Source organism: Coptis chinensis, unplaced genomic scaffold (genome assembly GCF_015680905.1).
Source record: "Coptis chinensis isolate HL-2020 unplaced genomic scaffold, ASM1568090v1 utg4669_pilon_pilon, whole genome shotgun sequence".
NCBI classification, from domain to species: Eukaryota; Viridiplantae; Streptophyta; class Magnoliopsida; order Ranunculales; family Ranunculaceae; genus Coptis; species Coptis chinensis.
This window is the reverse complement of record NW_028238156.1, coordinates 148,421-169,786: the sequence shown is the minus strand read 5'-3', so window position 1 is coordinate 169,786 and position 21,366 is coordinate 148,421. Positions and strand designations below refer to the sequence as shown.

The following is a 21,366-nucleotide window of genomic DNA, read 5'->3' as shown; positions in this document are numbered from 1 at the left end:
GGGCAGCCTAAGAAGCCGTAGGTTCAATGGTTTTGATGAAGGCTGCCAGCCTTAGAAGCCTTAGGTTCAATGGTTTTCATGAAATTTCAGTAGGAACAAGTGAATGCTATTAATAGGTGCATCATATTCACCTAAATTTGGGAGATAAAAATTTTAAGGAGCGAGATGGCTAGGAAATTAAACAATGATTTTTTCGAGTTTCAACAATGTACTTCTCTTTAGTAGCTTGTAGGGGCTCATTTCCGCACATCCTGATAGGCATTTACAAGTTCAAGTAATTATCCTTCCTCAACATTTCTAGTGTTCTGCACTTGTGCAAAGCGAACTGAATATCGAGCAAGATACTCATCTACGTTCTATCGGCCTAGCTGCTTTTTAATGACTCAATAAGACACTCTTTGGATTCTGTGGAAAAGCTGCAGAATCTGAAACTGTTATACGCACAGCGCACTCACGACAAGATCCGATTCAGAAATTTCTGTAATTCTACTGTTCTTTTCTATATTGACTGAAGTCCAACAAACACTAAAATCCAAAGCTTGGGAATAGAGCCGAATAAAAGCAGGATACTCACTTTTATTTGGTTTGGCTGCATAGTACAATGCAACGAGCTAAACCTTTGAGTTGTCTCTCTCATAAGCTTTCAATCTCTTTCTCATCCTCTGTTGTGCTTTAGAGATGATTGTTGCAAGGAAAGCAACTACATGAGTTGAAAGAGTTATGCTTGCTCTTCAACTTGTGTGCTTGTTCAGTAGCTCTCTGGATCTGCTGTGAGTGTTGTTGCTGGGCAGCTGTTATCCATTCCTCGGCTTTTCTATGAACAATTGACATTCTCTTCATCAGTTTCTCTTCTAGATTTGATCTCATCTTCTGTATTTTCACCTGAAATAACAAAAATCACCAGCTGGAAAATTAAACAATGCTAAAAAAGTAAAAAGAAACCATAAGAGTCACAAAGTGTAATTCAGATTTTAAGAGGTTATGTGAATTGTGAAGAGCAACCCAATTACTGATTATGAATTTATAACATGTAATGACCTCAGTATCCAAGTTTTGAGATGCTCAAGATTTCAAAACCGATAATGACAATGAATGAAGCAAAAAGCTGGTGATATACGACAGAGTTGAACACTTGAACCATAGCAAGTAAATAACCAATACGAACTTTGAGAGAAACTTACAAACAGGCACAGAACCAAGATTTATAGTAGAATAATGATTTAGACATCCCCATTAAGTTACTCTGCATTATATTAAAACTTGATGATTATCTTATCAGATTTTCACATGGGCTTCACACTATCATTGACTTCCATTAAGAGTTACCTATTATTAGACTGGGTAAAGGTAGAGACAAGCAAGGATCAATAAAGTATCAACTATTCTTGAGAGGTTTGGGGGGGGGCTCGAGAAGTAAGCATGGGAAGAAGACGACAGGCCTTCCAGCTGCTTAACATGAAAAGAATTTTGACTACATAAGAAAACATAAACATGTTTCCATCTTTTGGGAAGTTCTTGTTCTCAAGCACCAACCACCACCACTTTAACAATTCACACAAAAACACAACTGCTGCTCTTTAAATTTTAAATGTAGTTGAGCTTTATGTGTTAGATGGGTTAAAAAATGATGAAAACCTATAATCATTGCAAGGATGAAATTATGAATGAGCTCTATACAGACTTGCAAAGAAAATGACATACCAAGATGTTGAAATCATTGAGAACATTAAACAGGAGACAACTCATTGTACTTTCTTAAGCTTGCTGAACTTTTCATGTGCTAAGCTTACTCGCAATTCATAATACAATGAAAGTAGGCTGAAATTCTTTATACATTCAAATTAAAATTACGTACCTCCAGCTTTCTTGATTGTGCTTCTGCTTTTGCACTTTGGAGGTTCACCCAAGCTTGAATTCTTGCTTCTTCCCTCTGATACCTGCAATCCATATCAAACAAAATGCTGAATTCAGAAAACTTTAAGTAGAGAGTCGGTAACAAGGAAGCTAGCAAGTAAAATGACCCATTTTAACCTGATGCATGATTTAGTCCTTTCTTCTTCTTCCCAGGCACAAACTCTAGTATCAACAACATTTTTTCTACATCCATCACTGGGTTCAAAATGTCTTAAACTCTTCGATATCTCCTCCTCTTCCTCTTCTCGTGAGCTCCAATTCGATACCACCGAATCAAATTGTGTTCCAAGCTCAAGCTTAGCAAAGTGGCATTCCTGAAGTTCTGTAGCACTAATGGTGGTTCTATTGAACGGCACTAAGGGCCCTGATCTGTCAGCAGGAGTATTATGTCTTGCTGGAGATGAGATTTTAATTGGGGTATTGCATCTAGAAGTTGTCGAGCTAGGGAGAGGAGTCATTTCAGTTCCAATGTCTCTATGTTGAACTTCAGGAACCATTTCACAAGCTGAGTTCTTAAACATAAACCCTTCTGTTGTTGGCTCAGAATATCTGAAATTTGGAAAAATTGGATCCACATTGTCTGTGAACTTATCTGCAAGGAAAGAAATAAATAAACTTGGTGTTGAAAAATGCAGAATCAAATGAATTCAGCAAAATGAAACTAAAAACTAACACATGGAGATAGAATTGCACATGGGTGATCACAAAGAAACAGTGTATTTTCATAAGAATAAAAACAACATTATAATGTAGAGCAAAGTGAAAAGATATATATATTTAAGGTTATCTGCAAATAGATAAGGAAAGAAATGCCAAAGTGATCAAGAACAGTGAAAAGAACCCATACCTTTTAGAAGTACTTCTGAAGAGCAACCATTAAAAGATAAGTTGGGGTGGTCCAAAAATACAGGTCCATGAAAGGTAGAAACAGCCCAAGGAACTTTTTCCTCACAAACACTTGCCTTCTCTGCAAAAGCCTCTCCTTTTTGCTGAAAAACATCACACTGTTGTTGTTTGGGCAGCTTTGATGGTTCTGGCAGTGGTTTTGTGACATGGGAAGGAGATTCATGACAAGAACTACTACTAATGAGCCATTTCTGAGCATCGTCCCATTTTGAAGGAAAACTCTTTCTAGAGAAATTCCCAACACTGAAGCTGAAAACAGGTCTTCCAGGAGTTGGAGGGGCTTCTAATCTCCTTTGCTGAACTGAACTCACCCCCTTTCTGCTTTCACTACTGTTGCCACTAGTCATTGGAAGTGAGTTCACAAAGTCAGAGGTTTCTTTGAGGTTTAGCTTGCAAAGTGGGTCAGGGAAGGTATCTAGAAATGGGGTTTCTTTGTTTTTCATAAAAAACCTGTCATTCCCCTCTAATGCTGATGATTCCTGAAATGCAAAGCATTCAAATATATATTCAACAACCACAAAACATCAAAAGTAGTACGTTGTTGTTAAACCCATTGCCAGATAGATACAAGAGTGAAGAGAAGAAACAACAATAAAATAAAATGTTGTTATTTACCTTGTTAGAAGAAATGAAGTTTGAAGATTGCAAGTATGCTGGTGTCTTGGCATCCATAGCTGTGATATTAGAAGAAGGTTGGGCCTAAAGGAATCTCTTGTTTCTTCAACTGGCTTCCCTCTTGGAATCTTTATTTCATATATATTGTCACATGAAGTATTTATTTTGAGAAAAGGACTTGGGACTTGGGAGTAACAGTTGAGAGGTACTGTTAACTGAACAAGGAAAATGCAGTGGTATATTAAACTTCTGATCAAGATACTATTTCAGAAAACACCATGGCCAAAGCAAACAAACAAACTCTCTCTCATAATGCAAGAAAATCCATTCATAGAAAATAGGAGAAGAGAGGAAAAGAGTAATAAGCTCAGTGGCTCTGCTTATATATTTACCATATCTAAAAGATGGACAGCTTTGGAAGGTGTAGTCAGGACTAAGGAGTGAAGAGTCAAGAGTGTAATCAGAGACAGTGCTTATAAAATAAAAAAAAAGTGAAAGAAAACTGAAAAAGTGGAAAACTAATAAATTTTCCAAAATCTTTTATTAAAGGAGTACGTCTTTGTCATTGTCTTTGGGTTTGCTTCTGTTTTGTCTGATTCACTACTCACTCAGTCCTGACTTTGTACTGAAAAATCACAAAAGCCTCTGTCCTACTACACGCAAACAGTAGTGGTTTAACTTCTGTCTATCTTGTTTTCACGCTTAGTTAAAGCCAAGCATCATTGGACTGGCCCGGTACAACGTTATGGCCCATTATTTTTGCCCAACACAAAATTAGGCCTAATCCCACAAATTGAAAATTAATTTTAGTTGTTCAATTTTTATTTATGGTTCTAGGACAAATCAACATAGTTGTGTTAGTTATTATGGTTCAAGGACAAAATTTAATATTTTTGTTTTATTTTTTTCCAATAATAACTTTCTTTTCCTATACATAGAAATCTTCATACTCAATCCAATTTTCATGTGAGCAAACTCTTATTATTCAAATCTCTATTCTATTTCTATCGATCAATTTCTTATTCTCTCATGACAAATATCTACATTTTTCTCCATCTAAAAAAAAATCTTCAACTATAAATTTATAATTTTTTTTGAGATTTAGTTGTTTCTATGTTTGAGCTAGTTGGTTTGTGTGGTTTAATTAATGATTTAACATGTGAGAAAACATCTTATTTTTCTCATGACAAACACTCTTCTAATTTTGCAATATATTTTTTTCACTTTTCAATTCTAAGCTATTGTTGATTGAAGAATAATTGGGTCAATTTCGACACCGGTTCGACAAACAATTGAATAATAACTGAATTTTCTCTTCAAATCTTATGTTAATCAACCGTATAATTTATCTCGATTTCAATATTATTGTCGTCGATAATATTATATACCAACATGCATTTTTGTATAATAGACATACAAATACAACTATGTATGCATATCTCACACCATTATATATGTGTATGTACAACACACATGCAAATAATATTATGCATGTGTATTAAAACATGCATATATCTATTTGCAAACAAATTTGTTGCTAAAACTTGAATAGCCAATTCTCTGCAATTAAATTTGATTCCTAAAACGAGATGAATAAATAAAGAAAAGAGAAAAACGGACAAACAAAGTGGAGACATATTTTTGTCCAAAATCTTCAAGTGGAGGGCATAAATGTCATTGAACAAAAACTATTCTTGAGCCATAATTATATGCCAACCCCTAATTAAAACCAAAATTAAAATCAAGTTTTGGGTTTAATCTCCTTGGTTCATGAATAGCCTACATAAAAACCCCCTCACTACGGACTAACCCATAAAACCCCTTCATTTTCTAAAACACCCAAACTGACTAAAATACCCCCACACATAATTGACCAGTGAAACTTATATCTCAAATTTCTCTCTTCTCTATTTCTTCTCGCCGCCTCCTTTCTTCCAAGATAAAATCTACTAACTCTACCAAAGTGTTCCGTTATACTGTTTTGTCTATGCTACATTTTTGCAAGAGTCCAAAGAAAGAATTAGATATGTTCATATTGTCAAGACGGAAGAAACTCTTTTTGACACATTTTTTATGGTTTTTGTTGAAGGACATTGAAGATACTTAGTTGAATAGGGAGGAAGAGGACAATGGAGTGGAAAAACCTAATTCGATGTACAACTTAAAAGAAAAGAAGAGGATACATAAAACATCTTATATCTATGTGGTGGAAACTAAGAAAACATTATAAAGAAAGAAAATCATGAAATGATGTGTTGTGCTTTATTGGTGGTCTGGTGGGAGATACTAATTTTGTTTGAATTATGGACGTAAATCTTTGATCTTCTATGTAATGTTGAGCCTGATGCGCTTGTCAATTTGTCAGATTTCTATAGCCATGTCAAAAAAAAGTTTATGAGAATTCATATTTGCACATGTAAATTCCGATTTGCATAGATTGTGTCACCTGTCAGATGACAAAAAAAAAACGTTTGTAAAAATTCATGTTAATCTTGAACAAAAAGAACTTCTACATCTTATGCGGGTTAAAATTTTCATAGGTTAATCTTCTGTGTAATTAAGATTTTCATAGCATACGTCCGATATTAGAATTGTTTTATTTTAGTAATCTACTACGAAAATCTAAATTTTCATATGTAAATACAAATTTCCATAGATTAAACAACTATGAAAACATAAAGTTTCCATACATTTTTTCATCAGGTTTGTTTTGTTTTACAAATCTACTATGGAAATTTGCATATGTCCAATTTGTATTTGCATGTAAATTTACAAATCTACTATGGAAATTTACAAATCTTCATATGTAATTTCAAATTTGCATATGTCCAATTTGTATTTGCATGTAAATTAAATAAACTATGGGTGTGTTTGGAAGTTTTCCTTTGGAATTGGAATTGAAAATATAATTCCAAAATATTTGTGTTAAAATTCACGGATATTGAAATCTCAGTTTTTATAGAAATATAAAAAGTTGCCAAACAGTTATTAATGAAATATAATGAATTATAAAATCCACAGTTTGCCAAACACACCCTATGTGAATTTCTATTTGCATATGTGAATTTGCATTTATATATGTCAAGTTATTATGTAAATATATATTTACATATATTTTGTCAAGGCATCAGACAATTTCAACTCTCCAATTTTGTCTCTGCATTTGCTTTGGTTTCTCTTTACCCATAATTTATGAGTAGATTAAAGTGATCGTTCTCTCCCATGCAAGATCTCCTACTTCACTAACCTCTTTAGATCAAATAAACACTAACTTATTTCCTACAAACATTTCATTAAACAAATTCCACTCAATCTACTAATCTCTCATCAATTATCGATCGAGTGATAATAACGCCATGGTTCAAAGTCCCTAAAATATCTCATTGGCTTATAAATATCATTATGAAGATGTACGTGGTAAATAGTATTTTCATATAAAAATCAAATACCAGTGGCTCTCTTCAATGGCAAAAGAAATGAAGTTAAAATCAGTGTTTTCGTTGGCTTCTTTATTAGAGTGAACTCAACAAAAAAAGAATATACGGTGGTTATTTATTAAGAAAGGCAAAAAAAAAAAAAAAAACAGATAAGTGTGGAGATAAAAATTAGACCAAAATTTGCATCCATTATAGAAAGAAGAGAAGTTAATTGGCTAGACTTGAATAATAAGGAGGTTTTATGGGTACATCCGTAAGTAGGGGGTTTATATGTAACTGAACCGAAACGAGGGCCTGAGGCCCATTTCTTGAAATTAAAACTCAATATTGTCCAAGTTCTCTGATTATCCAAAGCTTACGGAGTCCGATGGTTTGGACTTCATACCACTCTTAACAGTAAAAGAAGAAATAATAAAGAAGTTGTATGAAAACCATTAGGCCAATAGCAGCAATCATTGATGATTGAACAGGCTAAAACAATAATCCATCTGATGAAGCAAAATAACAAAACCTGATCTGCAACTTTATGTGGCACTTTGTTTTCTTCCGTTCTTGGATGAAACCGACGTTTGATATAATGATATTATGTTATCAGTGGCTTTGTATAATTAGAACATTAATGTAGTCCATACTTTCATTATATATAAGTACTAAAACTGATTATAGAAAATGTGATAAACAATGCTAACAATTAATCTAAGTCTATATCGACCAATAAGAACAGTATTTAAGAGGCTTAATACATCATCAACAGTCATAAGATAAGGTTAGGAGGGACCCGACAGCATATATACATGCACTCCATGATTAAGAGAGGTCAATAATTTTATTATTCTGAAGTCATAAGGTAACAATACTCGAGAATCAGTTCTTCTCCCCTACTTGCTTCTTCTCAACTGTCTTCATTTACAAATTCTCATTCTCTTTTTTGGTTAAAAAAATCCTTCAGGTCCAATCAATCATGGCTATGGGATGTTCATATCACGGTATTGTGGTTCACGGGAGTCATATATTTAAGCCTAGGAACAAGGTGTTCTTGCTTCCAACTAACCAACCTTGTAAACTTTTCATAAGATCTTCTATAGAAAACAAGGTGAGTGTTTCTTGGTTGTCTTGCTCTTTTTATTGAGTTGAAATTTTACTTGCATCAACAATGCAATTCCAACTTCTCTCATACAATTTATCTTAACATTTAAGTTGGCGTCTAACAGGTTTTTGAGGATCACTCGCTGGGAATAATATGTTACAAAAATGAAAGTGGAGAAATAATTTGTGAAGGTTATGACGAGGGACCTCGGTTCCATAAACAACAAGTCGAAAGGAAAACTTACCACCATAGGTAAATATCTACTATACGATTGCAGTTTATAATGAATGTTCTACTTACACAATTTTGTACTTGTATTCGTTTCAGAGAACATCAGATAATTGACTTACAGATCATCAATTTACTTCAGAAACAACAACGGTTTCGATTCGTCCAAGACAGTGTAATTCATCTTGCTGAAAAGGGTCTTGCAGTGCTGGAGGAGTTGGATTCAATAGCGTTAGAAGATAATGTTAATTAGATATGACTTTAGGTTGCTGATATATATATTATATGAGTATATGTTTACTGATCACTTTCGTACGCAAATTCATCAATAATAAGCACTAATGTGGCTTTTAAACAAGTTTCAGTTGCTTACCAGACGTTGATTTTAACTCCTATTCATGTTTCTCTCAGAAATAGTCACCTCGTAGGTATCCCTTGTACTTTACATATAAATGAAAATCTCATACTCGAACTTTGAATACCGCTTATGGTCAAGTAAGTTTATGACGCAATCCCGCAAAGTTGTAGGCCTATAGTGCAGTTTAAATCCCAATTTCTGCCCAAAAACATTATTTCTAAATTTTCCAACTGACAATTCAAAATTCAAGTGTTGAACATGTCCTGAAAAACAAAAATCTAGATGCAATGTCAGATGTGCAGACTACGGAGGCAGAGAGAACCTATTCGCAAAATATAGTTCGCATAACTAATATCGATCTGTATTTGATAGCAACAATATGAACATTTTACTATATATATGCAGTTCAGTTCCTGCTCCAAAATTTTAATCACGAATACCCACTGCCTAAAATTTTAATTAAGCTACACAAAACTACTGCAACCCTGAGTAATCTACAACTCGACCAGAACCGCCCAAAAATCCACTCTAGCACTTTTCCATCTGTACTCATGTTTGTTCGACTTTCTAGAGGCCATACTATACATACAAGTAAAAGGCCTATCTCATGACACAGAATGAAAGCATAGTCTGGTTGATTTCACCACTCGACACAAAATCATGGTAGATGATGATAAACACAATACAGCTTTATCAAAAATAGTTAGATGACTACAGGTATATTTGGAAAGCGGATAACATTTATCACCGAATAATGAAAGTGAAAAGAACATGACTGTTTATTATCTATGAAATCATCCAACAATGTAATTGATTTCCCCATAGACCAATGTTGAAATTGAGATGGAACATTATATGTCAAACCTTCTATAACAAACAAGTATAGCTCTGACGATTTTATTACGATAAGTACATTAGCAAGGATAATTTACAAATAATTCAGGCGGAGGTAATCTAATAGTATACCTCCAACGAGTATCTCTTTGCATTTGAACGGCATTGTCCTGCTTCAAACAAATATTTCACAACCAAAACAGGGACAATGCTCCCACTAGACAAAAAAAATTTACAACCAGAAGAGGAAGGAAAAAATAGTAAAAGGAGGAATGATTCTCGACTTACACTTTGACAGATATAGGCACATTGTCTCTGTCTACAACTCTAAGTTTCCACCTTGGGTGTTCTCTTCACAGATGTCGGACTGAGACGCACTGGGGATGATTGTTGGAGGGGACCACTGATCTGGGACCATAAGAAAATAAGCTGACATGGCTTTTCTGAACCGCTTCTTGTATTGCTTTGGAGAGATTACAGTTGGTGATGTGTTCTTGGGACCTCCTAAGATTCCTGAAGCTTTCACCCAAGTCTCAAGGTGCTTATCCCATGTATACTGCCTCATGAAATCAATGATTCCCAGCACCAGTTCATGCTTCTTCTCATCCACCCCAACCAATAAAGAGTAATCCATTACATCTATTGACTGACAACATAAACAATTATAAGAATTAGCAACATACACAATTTTACCGACAAACAAGATTAAAGGTGCCTTGCACAAGCCAACAAGCACAACACACTAGATGTTCATTGGTTAGTCTGATTCTTATAACAGAAGCCTTATGTACTTTTGCAGATTGTAACGACAATATAACCTTCTACTCCTACAAGAATTTATAACAGAAACGTGACCAAGCTATTGATGGTGCACCACCTAGGTAGCCACCATTCCAAAAGGATCCTGGCCAGATAATTGTAGTTATATTGAACATCCATTTGGACCTAATGTACGCGTCTACAATCACCTGCTCAGGCATAACTTCTACATTGTTACATTGATGCACCAATTCTTCACATGCCCAACTTACGAGAAAGAAGACTTAACGCAAATCTAGGATTTTATACAGATTGTAGTAGGGTATTCAGCGTCTCAGATAATCAGCTTACCGCAAGAAAAGAAGTATCATTCCAGACAGCCCTCTCCAACAACCTCTTAGCCTTGTTTCCTACAAAAATTGGGGAAGTTGGCATTGCTTCGATCAGGTTCTGATCCAAAAGAACTTTATTGCTCCCACTTGAATCTGGATTATACCGAGATCGTGCAGATCCTTTGAGGTCATAAAGTCTTGTGACATTCCGTCTAAACAGAAGGTTCTCCATCACTAGAACATCCATCTTTAATTCCTTACCCCCTTTAAGGTGTTTTGCAGTAACCTTTGTCATTCAAACAGACAAGTAAGGAAAAAAAGTAAGCTCCATACAATAGGAATCAAGGACTAAGAAACAGACACTAGAGTTTACCCACACAATGAATGCTGAGAAAACGAAAGAATTGAGTACCGTTTAAGGATTTAATAAATGCAGATACTATGATCAACCAATTAGACTAGATGAATGTAAAGACTCACGAGTGTGCCATTTTAAAAACAACGGGATAAACTTCCCGTCAACACAAATTCTGACCGTTAACAAGACAAATTTGATCATAGCTAACCACAGAAGCATGTTTCAACCTTGGGAAGTTGCACCCGACAGGGTAGAATCAATTAGATAACGCAAAAATTAAGAAATACCTGATATATCCCCAAAATCTTTGCCAGGCATGTTGGACTTCCAGTGCTGATGGATTCTGATAGATACTTAAAATATTCTGGACCAAAGGTAATAAATGAGTCTAGCTCTGTCTTTGTAACCTGCTTGATGATAAACCGGTCATCCAAGCTTTTGGCAAAAAAGACATTGCTCTTGCCACCCTGTGCTCCCCATTTCTTACAACGACTAAGAGACCTTATGAAATCCAACTCGGATGGGCAGCATATCCTCCTCAAGGCCTCAAACTGCCTTGCAAAATAACAAGTCACAGTATATTTCACCTTACCTAGCGGGCCATCATCTGAAAATGAAACTCTGACATGTGATGTCTTCGTATAAAATAGAGGATCCAGAGCCAGTGAGCTCCGCGATCCAGACATGGATAAGATGCTGTCGTCCATAGAATCAAAACTTCTAAGAGGTTCAGAGGTTGAATCATCGAAAGAATGATGTGAGTGAAGATTCATCGTATCATAAGAATTTAAAGAAACCGAAGATTCCATTCCATCTTTTGGCCTCTCCCGTTCATCAGAACTCTGAAAATGATATTCTGGTGAGACCAGTGCATATGCAATAATACTTGTTGGTTCATCATCATATACCGGAACCACAGTATCATTGACACCCACAGGCAACAGCAATCTGGCCCCACCTTGACTTTCCAATTTCCGAAACAATGACACGTACACAGGAATATACTCACCAAGGGTCTCAAACTTGGGGATGCTCATTGAAGAATTCTTGTTAAAAGAACGATAAAAATTCAAAAAAGGCATCGCCATCCAGCTTGTGGAATCTTCCATGACGTCAACTGCCTTAACTGGAAAGATTGCCTCGAGAGGTGGGCTTACTGCTAATATCTTGTTGTTTTCTGAATGCTCTTCCAACTCTGTCTTCTCTGATAAAACTTTTTCTGTGTTTATCAAATCTGCTGAGGGTGGTGTATCATGAAGTACAGAATCATTTTCCTTTGCTGCTAAACTTCCCAAATGATTTTCTCCTATCCATGCAGCATCTAGGGTGTCTGACAAATTTCCAGTAACTGGAAACTGTCCCTCTGAAAGGACCCTGCGAAAAACTATCCCAGATCCTAATGGATCAGAACCGTGGCCTAGGGTTTTGCTAGTAGATAGGTAATGCGGACCCTCCTTGCCATGATTCAAATCCCGAACTGTGTCATTTACTTGACAGACTAAGCCCAGCTGGTTAGTTTGGTGACCAGTTCCTCCTTCATTAAGATATCCACTGGACTTTGCATCGACAATAGAGTCACAAGTAGTAAGACCTTTATCTTGCATGGAAACTGAGTTAAACTCGGCCAGTTTCTCAATGGCACCGAGTGGTTTCTCAGTAAGCTTTGACATGGAGCTTCTCAGACCTTGTAGGCTGCTGTCAGCTACACTGGCTACATATATTAACCTGTGATCCCACACATAAGAGAGGAAAACTAATTGCCTCCGTAACCGATTAATCTCAAAAATATCAATGATAGGCTGCCCCTTGTTCACTTCTTTCTGCATTGCTTTGTGGATAGATTCCTAAGACAATGTACATCAATCAAATTTTGTGCCAAAAAAGCAGTTTTTTCTACTTCCAAAGAAAAGTATTAACCGAAGACAAATGACTTATTGTCTTTAATATAGTAGATTAAACACGGCTTACTACTAAATCAATAGAGGAAATCGAATGGTAAGAGCTCCTACAAAAATTGGGGACCCGGACAAATAAAAATAATAATAATGATATATATAAAATAAAAACTTGATTCAAACTATTATTCCCAATTATTCATATGCTAGGTTAAGTACTAGTTCCACAATCCAAGTTTGTCACCAAATTTTTCTCTTGGACTCAGCGCACTATACTTACAGACCTTTTAGGTATTTTTTTCAACAGATAAGGTTGTGCCTCATACGAAAACCATAATTACAAAGCACAACGACCAAGTGTTTAGATATTATGCTTGCACTTGATTTAGAGCAATGTATAGCACATGAAATTCTGACTCATTATGTTAACTAAAAAGCCGTCTGAGTTTTTTTTTAATCATTCCGGATTATCTTAAGGGCCTGTTTGATTGATTGATTCACTATTTTCCAGTGGAAAATATTGATTTTCCTAGGAAAATGCTATTTTCTTGTGTTTGATTCTTCAAAAGTAGGTAGGAAAATTTGCTCCAGAAAATTTATATTTCCCACCTTCTTTAGAAAACATTTTCCTACCCTTCCCCCGAGGAAAATCTTCTCACGGGAAAATGAACAATATTTTCCCTTGTTTATAGCTTGTTTTCCAGTTATAAAACTTAAAAAGGTAAATGAATCAACTATTTTTCCACAGCAAATTTTGTTGGTGTCAAATGCCAAAAAAGAAAATTTTCAAATTTTCTCATATGCAACCAAACACAAGAATGGATTTTCTTGACACATTTTCATAAGAAAAATTTCTGAGCAATCAAACATAGCCTAAGAAAATTTTCTTAAAACACTTTACAAGAGATCTTCTGGAACAATTTTAACTGGCCCGCCTATGAACATATTAACAACCAATTGAAGAGGATAAACCACTTAATGACAGCCTAAACTAACTTAGGATTTGACAACGTATTCGGTAATCGGTATACTCTCAAGCATCTGATGTTATCTCATTCGGAGAAAATTCTAGTTTGATAATAGTAGTAAATAGAAGCATTTATCCCACCTCAAATTCTGCCTTCTCCTTTTGTAGCATTCTTTCCAGTTCTGCAATGCGCCTTCTTAATTCAGCAACTTTTATGGAAGTATCATTAGATTCAATGCCTCTTTTTTCCACAATCTGACATAAAGCGTTCAGTACTTCGGTAAATAAAAGCTTTGCTTTGTCAACTACCTGCTGTACAGAAGATCAAAAGACCACCAACTATGAGCAGTGGGAATAGATATCAGTAAGTATCGGTAACATATAGAATTACTATACCTCATTCGCTTCCGTCTCTATCCACTCCTGCTTGTCATTGTTAAAATCAAGTTTTGCAGGTGGAAGGTAAACAGAATGAACATCAATTGATGCATAACGAAAACAAGCAACCATTCTCCCAAACCTGCACAAGTATGAACACTAATTACATAAGCTTATACTGATTGGCGTGTTGATCAGGTTTTCTGGGTCAACAATTTTGCGTCTTGTTCAAGGCATACCCCAACCCACATTCGTCTAGGGTCTTTGAATTTTTTTTAGATTGTGCAGGTAAATATCTTACCTGGAAAAGCATTGTGACGACCAGAAAGGTATCAAAAGGGTAGTTCTCGTTGATGTCATTTTCTTTATCACAATATTTAGTTTTTTATTTAACTTACTGCAATAAAAAATTAATTGTTCAAACTAAACAAAATATGCATCAACAATCTACACATTATCCACTTCCAGGATGCGGCTGGTAAAATTCTGATTAGAACTTACCCATAGAATCGGAGACAATCTCTATGTAAGGAGTGACCACAGCTAGCCACCCTGCTAGCAGCAGCATGGTTTGAAAAACTGAGCTCCAAAAATTTCCCGAAAGATAAACCCCAAGCAGCATCAGACATAACTATCCTTCGAGTAGCTGGTGGAAAACCATTGACCCGAGGACACCGTAAACACCTGTGCCACATCCAGATCTTGCCTTCTCTTTCACCTGGTAAGAGAAACTCTGGAAGCTTCTTAACAGAAATTGTAAGACTCCCTTGTCGATGAGTATAACAATGAACATGTGCTTCGGACGGCATCTCACAAGAACGGCAGCGATAACTCTGAAAAAAGAAAGCTTACAGTCTCAGAATTGGGACGATTCCTGTTTAAAGAAATATACAGAAAAATTTAAAAGAAGCTTAAAGTATGTACTTGATCAAATAAATGGTCTCGCAAAAACCGGCCCAAAGGCTTGTCAAAGCTTCCGTAATATTTGATCCGAAATAGATGAGATCGTTCGCACACAGTTCCTTTCCACACACACCTAGTCGATAATGAAACCAAAATGCTCTGATGATCAGAAGGGGATGGAGGAAACTCTTCCTTAGAAAAACCTGGCTCCTCACGGTTTTTATTATTATCTGGTCCCAACGATGAAAACTCAGTTGTGAATGGTTGAATTTCAAACATCACATTATGATTAATTGTGGCATCTCCAATTTTGGTAACACTTTCATCCGAGGTGTCCAAGACTCCAGAACCATTCAAGACGACATGATTTGCCCCAATTTCTGGGTTGTCGGTTCCAGATTCTTTGAACACTTTATTTTTCTTTTCATATGAACAATATGGTGGAAGCTGATCACGAAAAGAGTCCGAGTCAAACTTCCTAGGAGATGACAAGGAAGAGAAAGAAGCAGATGAATCAATGAAGGTTGAAACAGGTCTGGTAAACGGTGAATCAGGACCTTGAAGCAAACAAGGTGGTAAAACCATGTCTGTTTTGCTAATGGAGTTCTGGTTGTGCAATGTTGAATCAGATGGGATGGTTCTGATAGGTAAATCAGGTTTTCCACTGAGCTGAGGTCCCTGAGCCTTGATGGAGGAAGGGACAGTGAAACCAGGTATTGTAGAAATAGACCTGGCAATATTAGATGGTTTATCTGGCAGTGCAACTGTTATAGGAGATTTCAGGGGGAGTTCTGGGAGAGAAGCGCCCTCATCAGCAAGAAAAGATGTTTCCAAAGCCAAATGATAAGCTGCAAATACTCCATATTGGAGGACATGCTTCACTTTCTTCAACTCATCCCCACTAGCACCCTTGAGCAGTATCTGTAACAAATGTGAGACAAGCCACCCTACGTTAGTTTCTTTATAATTGCTATCTTTATATCACTGCTCTGTAGATACATTGAACAGGAAATTTTTAGTACCAAATGGCTAGATAAATATCAGTCAACCTTGTCATAACTCAGAACATAAATATACTGCAACTCTGCAAGCCAGCATGAGCAAGCAGTTGGGACTAACTGAATTGAGCCTAAATGCTTTTTGGTTATAACTGTATTCATTTGATCTACAGAAATCTTTTCAAGCTTTCGCAACAAAACTCAATCACTTCTATAAAATTGAGAAGAGGCTAATCGAATCAATGATCTCCTATTAAGTCAGACCCTAATTGTGCGGTATTCTTATAACTTACAGCTATGCCATGTCAAGACATATACGCATTATGCATGATGTACACTCAACTCCCACATAAAAAAATGAAAGTGTATTGCGTACTTACAGTACAACCCAATGGCTTCGGGCAACCCTCAAAAAACATCAGTGTCTTCACCAATTTCTTCCCAGCCTGGCCCGCAGTGCCATGCTCTTCAAGAAACTTTTCCACATGGAATGTGTCACAATACCCTAGCTTCTGAGATGAGAGATGATCAATAGAAGGAACAATCTGTGCACCTGTGCACCGCACAATTCTCTCTAAAAGAGGCCTCTTAATATTAAGAACGAGTGATATATCTTTTGCAAGGAGGTAGTCTTGGGCAAAACGTGAAACTGATTTTTCTACCAAGAGGACATTAGGGTGATGAGCATCAATCTTTGCAACAGCCATTTTCAAGTGGTCCATTTCCTGAATAAAGATGTAAAAACCTTGAGAGCCCAAAAAGTATGAAACAACCCAACTTATTAGATGATTCAGTGAGGATGTTGCAGTAATTAATCAAACAAGAAAAACAAAATTCGGCGGAAGCACCATAGGGTCTTTTATTTAAACCTAATAGCACTTTTAATCAGGAAAAAGAAAAAGGGAAGCAAAAGATAATGAGAAAAACCTGCTGCAACAGAGTATCAAAACTTGATAGGTGATTAGTAACCCGCTGATATTCAAGAGCTCCACCAAGAACTAGGAAACGGGGTTTTTCTATTTTTGAGGTCATTCGTCGATGGGCCACATTCTTCTTACAGACAACCCCTTTTACCACAATACTAAAGAAACAAGAGATCAAAAGGTTCATCAGATGAAGAAAAACTCAAATATGAAAAGGATAACAATATATTTTCATATCATTGTTTCAACAGATTCACATTTAGATAAGCAACGGACGTAAATCAAGGAATTTTTTTTTTCAGTAAGGTTGATAAAACGTAGACAACTTTCAATAATGTCGGAATGTCCCTAATGTAAGTCTCTCCCGGGAGCAGGAACAGAATAAAAACCACTTAACTAACTAATAAATATTATCAACATAGAGTAGTTCTCATAACATCACCATGAAAGAGGAGACTTCCTTCTTGATTCTCAAATCATAATGCCAAATCTGATTATAATGGGAGGCTAACGGCCTTATTTGTAACAATGATAAAACGTCCTAGATTCTAACCAAGAAAAACAAGGAAACCTAAAAAAAAAAAGGTCTTGCCAATCAGGAATCCAAACTAATAACAAAACAAAAGAATCGTGTATAAACAATAAACACATGCTGAAAAGAATTCATAGAAGGCGGTTCAACTAATGGCACTAGGCCTTAAAAAGTGATCCTATTACGTGCCTTTTATCATTCATAGAAATCACCAAAAAATAGTTTCATGAGTTTACCAATATTTTCATCATTGAAAACAAACAAAATTTTCACTGTCAAAATTTTCAATTTCAAGAGGTCGAAGATAACTTGTTTAAAGGAATTCATATTATTTTAAGTATCATTTCTTTTTAAATTTTTGTTGGTTAACATCCACAGGGACAATAAATGATGTATTGGATAATAAGTAAACTAAAAGTTAGTTCTCTTCAATATTTCTCTTGGATACAACTCTTGGCCTCCTACTATATTTTCTTCAAATGCTATAACAGGATAGGGACCCAGCGACCATTTGTCCTACACTTAGGAGTCATAACCAACAAATAGACAAGCTAAGTACGGTGCACAACTGCACATCATTGAGACTGCACTGAAGTTAAATTATATATGCAGTAAGAAAAGTTACCTCTCACTTGGGCGACCACAAGCCAAGCATTTGATTTTCACATAACCACCAGGATCCATACCCCCTCCCTTGCTTGTATCCGGCTTAAGGAGAGTAGCAGCTTCCCAGGACAACAACGTAATTATATCTAACCAATTCTCCTGATCATCTTCCTCGCTAACAGGCAATTCTTCAACCTGTAACAGCTGAGTTACCAAAGCCCTAAAATGCCCATCGACCACATTTTTCATTACCTTCCTATGCTCCTCGCTTGAGCGATCCCTGCTACGGTATTCCCCACTGCCAAAACTGCTTGAGGAACGTAAGTAACCCCACTCACCTGTAGCATCCTCATCGTCATCATCAAATAGAAGGGCTTCCCTCTCATCCTCTTCATCTTCAGGTTCGGGTGGAAGCCAAAGCAGCCCATTGTTCTCAAAATCTACTGGCTCCGCATCTGCTACCTCCGCACTATATATAGAAGAAGCAGCTTCACCATCACTAATCTGATGAGCATCTACTTCTTCCCTGAGCTCCTTGACCCCTTCCAACTCTTGTGATTCTAAACCATTATGTACTGGAGAAGAGCTCAGATCTCTTCCATCGATGATATCTTCTTCACAATGCACTTTAGCAGATCCATATGCATGTTCTTTTTCATCAAACTCAACTGGACCATAATAACCATTAGCCTGAGTAAAGTGCCTTCCTTCTGAATCAGATCTATAAACACCGTATACGTCATCTTCATCATCACTCCTGAAACAACATGATGAGGAACAATTAATCAATATCAAATTATAACACCTCTAAAAAGAATCAAAGCTTGAGAAACTACAGATACTAGTCATTGATTAGCACATTAAAATATCTTCAATATACAGTGTGATGATTTTTCCTAATCTAGAAACACAAGTATTTTGTTGATGATCAATAAACAATGAGAAATATTGAATCAAGAAAAAGAAAAGATCTAGAAGATGATGAGTTGAACCACGTTCTTTAATGGTTGCCTACGAATCTTGTGAAGAGGAATCAAACTCAAAATGTAGTTCAACTATTTTATTTATAAGAATAGATTAGGTTTCCATAATTACTTGTGAATTAAGTAATTAGTGTTTAACTAGGAAACAATCTCTTGTCAAGTCTTATCCAGACTCTTCTAGAAACTCATGTTTCCCAAATCAATAAGTCTTCTTTATTGACTTGAACAACAAGGAAACATGTTCAAGTTCGGATTGGGAGTTGGAGTTTCGAACTTGGTAGTTCCGGATTTGGAGTTCCTAGTCAGGAGTTAGCAATCCGAACCTACTACTCCAAGTCTCCAACCAATTCCGAACCTCCTCTACTTATTTCACTCCCGAACATAGGAAGTGAGTTAGTCAGGACTTGGACTTAAAGTGTGTTATGGTACTTCATACCCACACTAAGACCATACCCGAGCGTTAAGAAGATATTGCCACGTGCCACATATTTATTTGCTAAAATATGTACACACATACAGTATAGACGTACGACCCTGAGGTAAGCCAAAAGACTATATACTTGCAACATCACCTCTCCCAACGAGACGAATCAGCAATTAGAAGTACTTTGTTCCCACATCATTCACGATACCATTGAACCATACTCTGATTAAAATAACTTTCCAAGCATAAAAAGTTACTTACATACTGTATTATTCTGTTACATATAAAGAAAAACAATTTCACATCTCTTAATAACCAGGCCTTTGAATGCCAAGACGAAAAAAATATACAAAACTACAAAATTTAGGAAAGCATGTTTGAGATGGTTTAGTCATATCACTTGAGGGGGAAAAAAAGGCCACTACTAAGAAAGGTTGCACCAGTGCCAGTATAATTCTATTGAAGAGGGGAATTAAGAAAGGGGGAATGAACAAATGTGAACATTGGGATGTGCCATTGTTTTCTATAATTATCAGTTGCCAATAGGACTAGAGAGTGTTCTGAGTTGTACAGTGTTCTCATATAACATAACTATTACATATAGTTATCAATGATTCTGATTAGCATGAAATCAACACAGATGAGTAAAAGCATACCTGTTCCTGCAATATCCATATGAATTAGGAGAAGGATCCCCTATGTCCACTACAGGGCCCATGGTTCCAGATGCCACAATATCTTGCTTTTCGGTGCCTGAACCAACTTGGGAAGATTGAGGCGGGCTAAGACCAGAACTGTGAGATACACGCTGGTAAGGTCCAGTGGAATAGGTAGTGCTTCCGGTGCTATTATGGGTGCCGACAGACTTTGGGCTAGCCAAACTAGTTGCTGATGGTGAAGGACTGAGAGCTGGAGTGGAAGTTTGAATCCCATTGTCGGCTAGCTCTTGCTCCCATTGTTTGAAGCAATAATTACAGACGACGTATCCTGTCGCACTCTTCTGGGGAAACCCTTGCAGGGTCATCAGAGTGGAAAGGGATTGAGTTAGTGGTACACCTAGAACAGAAGACGCGTCCACAAAGGCGACAGTGATGCCTACGGTTGAAGATGGTGAATTGGGAGTCACACTCGTAACATACTCTACAGCTCTGGTCGGGCATCCAAAAGTCCCTGGACACATTCGCTGGCTCGCTTCTCCTTGGAATCCAAGACTTGAAAATGTCAACTAGCTCAGTGAGCTTCTTGTCAGGGGAGTCCATCGACCACAAACCCTCCCCTTGAAATTCATTCTGGAATGTACATTGGCTAAACTATTATTCAAAACAATCTCATACTCATAAAATTCCCCCTTCCCTTCCCTTCCTTCTCTCACAGAACCCAATTCAAATAGGAGCATAAAATTCTGAAAATTCAATACAAAAACAATTCAGCAATCCAATTGACTATTATTTTGTTAAAAATTGAATCTTTATGCAAATTGAAAGAAGTCAAACACACGACTTTGTGCCAAGACAAGAAAATCCGTGATAAACATAATCAATCAATTATTAGTGTTTCGATTCAATACGGAATCCGAAATTAAATTTACAAATTAAATGAAATGAAAGAGAGATCAAAATTGCACCTGTAATAAATTCCCCGCATTCTCAAGACCGAAATTTTTTAAAATAAAAAAAAAAAAAATCCAATTTCAAATAAAATTTAAAAAATGTATATGTATTTTTTTTAGAAAGTGACCCTCTTTTATTTTTATTTTTTTTTTTTATATCAAACTGAATTTTCGATGCAGTAATATATAATAGTAAGAAATTTTCATGGACCTCTGACTTGAGTGTTTCTAGTATGCGACCAAGTCGGACACAAAACTATCCAACCAACACTTTTATTATTATGTTTACTCATTGTAGGAGTCCTTCCAATATAGCCATG

General features: G+C 36.3%; 3 protein-coding genes across 3 annotated transcripts; 1 reads left to right on the top strand and 2 right to left on the bottom strand.

Moving 5' to 3' along the window:
• Positions 1–403: 403 nt before the first annotated feature.
• LOC147473121 (Remorin family protein) lies at positions 404–3,834 on the bottom strand. Its single transcript, XM_086587795.1, has 5 exons — positions 3,436–3,834; positions 2,762–3,299; positions 2,032–2,506; positions 1,856–1,937; positions 404–882 (listed from the first exon to the last, which is right to left on the bottom strand). The coding sequence occupies exons 1-5, from the start codon at positions 3,490–3,492 to the stop codon at positions 673–675; spliced, it is 1,362 nt and encodes a 453-aa protein (XP_086443921.1). The 5' UTR covers positions 3,493–3,834; the 3' UTR covers positions 404–672.
• Positions 3,835–7,729: 3,895 nt separating this feature from the next.
• Positions 7,730–8,545, top strand: LOC147473120 (LL-diaminopimelate aminotransferase). The gene is made up of 3 exons (XM_086587793.1): positions 7,730–7,965; positions 8,084–8,211; positions 8,287–8,545. Exons 1-3 carry the CDS (start codon positions 7,834–7,836, stop codon positions 8,438–8,440), a joined length of 414 nt encoding a protein of 137 aa, XP_086443919.1. The 5' UTR covers positions 7,730–7,833; the 3' UTR covers positions 8,441–8,545.
• An 883-nt stretch (positions 8,546–9,428) lies between these two features.
• On the bottom strand, positions 9,429–20,830 carry LOC147473119 (1-phosphatidylinositol-3-phosphate 5-kinase FAB1B-like). The gene is given in 12 exon segments (XM_086587791.1): positions 9,429–10,025; positions 10,490–10,756; positions 11,116–12,672; positions 13,832–13,999; positions 14,087–14,210; positions 14,570–14,901; positions 14,993–15,892; positions 16,350–16,694; positions 16,897–17,050; positions 18,050–18,787; positions 20,094–20,416; positions 20,418–20,830. Coding segments are annotated over 12 exon segments (5,514 nt in total). The 5' UTR covers positions 20,697–20,830; the 3' UTR covers positions 9,429–9,698.
• Positions 20,831–21,366: the final 536 nt, after the last annotated feature.